The 6,280-nt window shown below is 35.6% G+C and overlaps 1 protein-coding gene across 1 annotated transcript; it reads right to left on the bottom strand.

The window, feature by feature from the left end:
- Positions 1-5,110: 5,110 nt before the first annotated feature.
- On the bottom strand, positions 5,111-6,010 carry LOC131397684 (vomeronasal type-1 receptor 3-like). The gene has a single exon (XM_058530755.1). It carries the CDS (start codon positions 6,008-6,010, stop codon positions 5,111-5,113), a length of 900 nt encoding a protein of 299 aa, XP_058386738.1.
- Between the last annotated feature and the right edge of the window lie 270 nt (positions 6,011-6,280).

Genomic DNA, 6,280 nt, shown 5'->3' on the forward strand with positions numbered 1-6,280 from the left:
TGATTTCCTTCATTAAGTAGTAGATAATAACAACAATAAACAAACACACAGAGACAGAGATTGGATTGGTAGTTACCAGAGGGAAGGGGGGAGGGAGGAGGGCGAAAGGGGTAATTTAGCACGTGTGTGTGGTCATGGGTTGTGATTAGTATTTGGGTGGTGACCATGATGTAATCTATGCAGAAATAGAAGTATAATGATGTACACCTGAAATTTATACAATGTTATAAACCAATGTTACTGCAATAAACAAAAAATTAAAAAAAAAAAGAGTTGTTTCCTAATCTTCAGACCACTGAGCTGCACCACCATTTAACTGATGAGCAGAGAAATTTAGCTAAGATATCTGAGAAGATTTTTTAAAAGAATAGAGTTAAAAGAAAATCATGATGACACTAACATTAGAAACCACTGGAGTTTTTTGCAGAACTCAGGGCCAATGAACTTGAAAGTATAGATGATATGGAAAATTTCCAGCCAAACATAATTTATGAATATTGATCTTTAAGTCTAAACAGAAAAATATCCCTGAAAGGAGAAAGTGTGAAATTGCATCTCACTGGTAAAAACATCAGGATCAGATAGTTAACAGGCAGATTCTACAATTCCTGTAACTGTCAGATGAGCCAAATTTCTTTCCTCAATTCAAGAATACTGAGTTGTTATCACAATCCCCAACACATTTTTTTTCCTGAATATTTACTTAATGAGCCTTGCTTGCTTTTGGAATTAAGAAACACAAAATCTGGGTTCAACTTGATCTTTCAGGATTTCCAATAAACAAATCCAATATTTGATACAGGTCAACTAGCCACTGACCCCAATTTCAAGATTAGGAGCTAGGTAGAGACTTAATGGTAAACGACCATTATTTACAACCCATATTTACAATTTACACTCAGATGCAAACACACATGCACACCCACACACTCAAGTATACAGTCACATACACTCATGTTGTAACACATGTTCACATTAACTTACTGTAACCAACACACACACTATGACACACACAGCCCACTCACATTCATGAAGTCACCCTCATACCATCAGCATGTCACGTCCATCTTGGTAATGTGTTCATATTCGGAAGAATAGAGGTATCTCCAGACCTGTTTGCCTGAAAGTGGGGGCATATTTTACCCTTTTGACTTTTCTTCCTTCCCTGCAACATCCTACCAACAAGCAACATTCAACCCCCCTCTCTCCCAACTATATTTATCTACCACGGCACACACACAGGAAGGCAAGACGCCTTTATCTGATCCTCCTGTGTCCTCCAATATCCAATATATCACGTAAATTATTCCTGGGCCTCAATAGGACTAACTCACAAAATACATGTGAGATTCCAAGCACAGAGCCCTGCTCACAGTGCACCTTAACTAACACATGTGTGAGCACACAGTAGGTTCTCAATAAGAATTACTTTAATGAATAAATGCCTGTTGTTTCCCAAATAAAGTTAGACTTTATTTGGGACTGCTTCCTATAGTATCTTGTCATCTTCCAAAAGGCAATAAAGAATGTGGTCTTTCCAGGAAGTGATGGGCGGTCTTCACTGGGAATCATCAGTTTCTGTGTTGAGATATGACTTTTGGGGTAAATGGCTCCGAATGTTGGGCTTGTTTTCTCTAGATTAGTGCTATTGAAAGTGGGTCCAGAGGCAGCAGCATCAGCAGCACCAGGGACATGTTTAAAAGTGCGATTTCAGGACCCCCACCCAGATCTGCTGGATCATGTCTGAGGGTGGGACTCAAAACAGAATCCCCAGGTCATTTACATGCACATTCAATCTGAGAATCAATGGGTAGTTAAGTGGTGCTGAATTCTGGCTTACTCCTTGGGGTACCTGGATGGTTTTTAAGAAATAACACCATCTGTGGCCCTCTCCCAGAGATTCTGTGAATTGGTTTGAAGTGGGGCCAAAATGTCATTTTAATAAATGTTATTGAATAAGGTGCCCCAAGTAATTTTAATGTGAGTCCAGGGTTAAGCACCAAGACTCCTGGATGGATTTCTGAGGTCTGAGTTCAGGGGGAGGTAAAAGGAACTGCTCTGTGTGGGTTTTTAAGGGGCAGCTCAGTCCAGCCCACAGTCCCATTGCTGTAACACAATTTGTTGGCATCTCTGGGAGGCATCTCAAGATATTGGAAAAAAGTCAATTGCTACCCACAATACAGTGAAAAACACAAGGGAAAAATAAACCAATAGTCACTTCAAATAGAGGTTACCCAAATTCTATTAAACATGTGAAAAGATGTTAAGCTTCCCTAGTAATCAAGGAAATGCAAATAAGATAATTCCTTAGAATCAACACAAACCAACAAAAAGGCTAAAATGAAAATGACAGAGATTACCATGCGTAAGCAGAATGTGGATAAACTAGGAATATCATACATTGCTGGGGGCATGAAAAAGTGACAGAAAAAAATCCCTTGGGAAATTTTTCACAGTATCCGATAATGCTCAACAGATGTAAACCTATGGCCCAACATTTACACTGTTATTTATATACCCAACAGAAATATTTTCATTCAACAAGAAGTTCTGGCATTTATATTATGGCACTATTCTTAATTGCCCCAAACTAAAACCAATCACATGACCATCAACAGTGGAATAATGAAGTTAATTGTTTGATATTCACATAATGGAATCTTATACAGCAATCTTAATGAAGAGTCCAAACTAACATGACTTAATGCTGAAAATTCACAAAAATAAAGATTGAAACGAGCCAAATCAATTAAGCACATGCTGTGTTATTTCATTAATATAAAAAAAAAAGGCTAAAAGATATCTATGCTTGTACTTGTCATAATATTGTTTACCATTGGAGGTACTGGCTGGAAGGAGGCAAAAAACGTGGCTTCTGAGGGTGCTTACAATATTCTATTAACCTAGGTGTTGTGTACAAAAATGTGTTGTTTGTGACATTTCATTGAGCTCTGTATGACCCGTGCATGCGACATTAATTTTTTTTTGTACAGATCAACAAAAAAACAGTTGGGAGAAGTTTAATCTACTAACTAATGTTGCATGCTGTGAACTTGTGCAGGGAGAATTAAATGTATTAAAATACTACACCATGATAGTTTTTAAAAATATGCTGTAACTTAACACCTATGAAATATTGTATATATAACTTCCAAGGTGTAAGAGGTACAATGTGGAATGATTTAAAATTTAGTACAGAAGAATTTAAGACAGAAAAACTAAGAACATGCAACAGGTATAATGAAGAGCACAGTATAAATCAGTAAATCCAACTCAAAATAAATTCATTATAATATTAAATACGAATAGATTAATTTTTCTTGTAAAATCAAACATATTTTACTATATGCAACTGGATACTTTTTCTAGAAATATAGCTAAAATATAGGAATTTAATTAAAAAAAGGAAAAATGTCTTCTATGTAATTTTCCCAATAATTATATAGCCTCTAAAGTAAAGGGCCAAAGTATACAGTTACTTAAAAAAATTGATACTGAAGGAGTTAAGGAAGAAAGTATGAAAATATAGTACGGGTGTAATGAAGACAATATAAGAAGTTGATGAATCCAATCCCAAATATATCCACTTTCGTATTAACAAGAAAAGCATAATTACAACAAATAAAATCAAACATATTAAAATATATTAAATTGATTTTATTTCCCTGACACATAGGTAAAATATAAGGGTTAAAATAAAAAATACATTCCAACTAAGTTTAACCAATTACACAACTAGCAGGGTGCTATCAGATAAAATAGAATTGTAAAGTTAAAGCATACTTTTATTATTGTAATGAGTATTATATTTTTATTTCTTAATTTACAGGTTTCTAATATTATTGATTGATGGAAAACAAACATAATTTGACTTATTTTATATAAATACAAAAGTGCATATATACACACATATATACAAATATATACATATATAAGTGTACATTTATTTGTACACATCTTGCTTTATGATCTAATATGTGGCAAATATTTCTATATGTCTCATGTGAGCTAAAAATATGTTTCACTATTTCTGCAGCTAGTAGTTCAATAAATATCTATCAGGTCAAAATAGTTCTGTTTTTCAAATTATAAATTCTTATTTTATATCAGCTTTATAATGTAAAAACAGAGAGCAATATTAAAATATTTCCTAAAATTGAGGAAATATCCATTTTGCTCCTTTGCAACCTGACTCTCTAAACTCCAAATAAACAAAATGGATTCAAGACTTATGCTTTCATTTGGTTACTCCCCTACTGCTTAAGTTTAACAGAGGGCTCCACCCTAAACTGGTTTCCTGAGGGATATGAGAACCTGTTTCTAGGCATTATCCTCAATTGACATCTTCACATTAACATACCTTCTACATATCTCCAAATTCATGCATTTTTATCTGAGACAGCATGTATTTCTTAACAGTCAACGCTTGATATTTTTTAAAAATCAAAACTTTTATGCTCTCCTCTGTCCCATGCCAGGTCCATCTAGCCTTTCTACGTGAAAATGTTTTGAATAAATCTCTCTTCAAAACATTCAATTTCAAAGGAGTATTGTCTCTCTAAAGATGTAACTTACAAAACTCACTTGGCCTTTGTTGCCTCTACTCTTTGAATATGAAGTCACTCTCCATCGTAGCTCCAGGCTGTTCATTATTTTGTAGGATATTTTGTTCTCTTCAGTGTTCTGAAAGACCACATCAAATGGTGTTCCTGTTCTATGGAACTTTTCCTACAATCCTATAAGTAGTTAACGTCCGAAAAATTCATTATGTCAGATTGAAATTTACATGCTCGCTGACTTCTATCTAGATGTTTCATGATTCATTGTTTTAATAGTACATAGACGCTGAACTCCTTCACTACAAATGTTATTAAATTCCTATTACATAAGTATTAATATGACAATGATACAATATTTCATTTTTAATTGCATTCACTTTATTGTTTCTTTTGCATCAGAAACTCAGTCTGTCCTGTTTACCACTCGATTGTAATATGACTGTTTCAGAAATGTGTTTCCACTCTGAGGGGTAACTAATCATTGTGAACATACATAAAATTTATATATTTATGCTTTAAATTTAAATTTAGGGAATGTTTGTATGATTTATTCAAGCAAAACAGAGCCTGGATGCTCTGGAGTCATGACTCATGAGAATGTAGGGGCTTACAGTTGGAAAACAGGCAGTAATGAATGTAGAAAGCTCCACCAGCCACAAATGGTGATTATTTAAAACAACTGAACAAATGTGAAAGATAGAGGAGAGAGTGCACAGAGATACAAAGGTGCTCACCAGGATAAGGATGCGTTGGGTGGCTCTGGTCTCAGGGAACGATCTGTGGGAGAGATTGTTTGTGTGCATATATTCTACCTGCTTCTTATGCCTGTGCAGGATGTAAACCATGGAGCCGCTGGACCAGATCATGAGCCCCAAACAGAAACAATCATTGAATAACATTAATACTAAAGAGAAGGAGTCTGTGATGTTCTCAGAATGTACAATATAACAGTAGCCAAAATTGTGTTTTTTTGTGGTATTTTTATTTCTCCATTTTCCAGTCGCATATGCAAGAACTGTAATATTTAATACCATGCTCAGGACCCAGCAGAGGATGTTGAGGGTGCCCAGGTACTTGGGAGCTTTCACCTTAAGTTCTGCCCACCTGAAGTTCATGGGGCTGATTGTGATCACCTGGAAGACACTCAAGAGGCAGCTGGTGCCAATGGACACATCCCTGCCCACTCTGTGAACATAGAAGACAAGTTTACATCCAATATTACCAAGGAAATCTTTTAAGCCCAAAGCTGCCATTGTCTGGGGGACTCCTCTAGAGAGAATGACTAAGGAGTTAGCTACAGTCAGGTGCTTGAGAATCAAATCTGTGCACCTCAACCTGCATCCTGTGTAATAAAGAAAGAGATAATGGTGAAGAAGACAGAAATTCCCCAGAATTCCCACCATCATCTGTAATAAAAAGATCATTCCTATCACCAAATCCCAAGATGCCATTCTGTCCATTCCCAGTGATGATATTCTTCTTCTGAGCCAGAGATGCCTGCATGGGAACATGAGGCAGTGTTACATGCATCAAGTCAACTGAAATCTAGTATTCTCCACTTACATTAGTTCCCACTTAGAAATAATTATTTACTGTTTGTCTTCTATTTACATATTTCCAAGAGGTGAATGTGTCACCTTTGAAGAGCTCTCACAAAATATAAATCATTGTTATAAAGGCCATACCTGTAAATCCTAGATTCTTCAAAGCTTCATGAGACA

The sequence above is a fragment of the Diceros bicornis genome, chromosome 34 (assembly GCF_020826845.1).
Source record: "Diceros bicornis minor isolate mBicDic1 chromosome 34, mDicBic1.mat.cur, whole genome shotgun sequence".
NCBI classification, from domain to species: domain Eukaryota; kingdom Metazoa; phylum Chordata; class Mammalia; order Perissodactyla; family Rhinocerotidae; genus Diceros; species Diceros bicornis.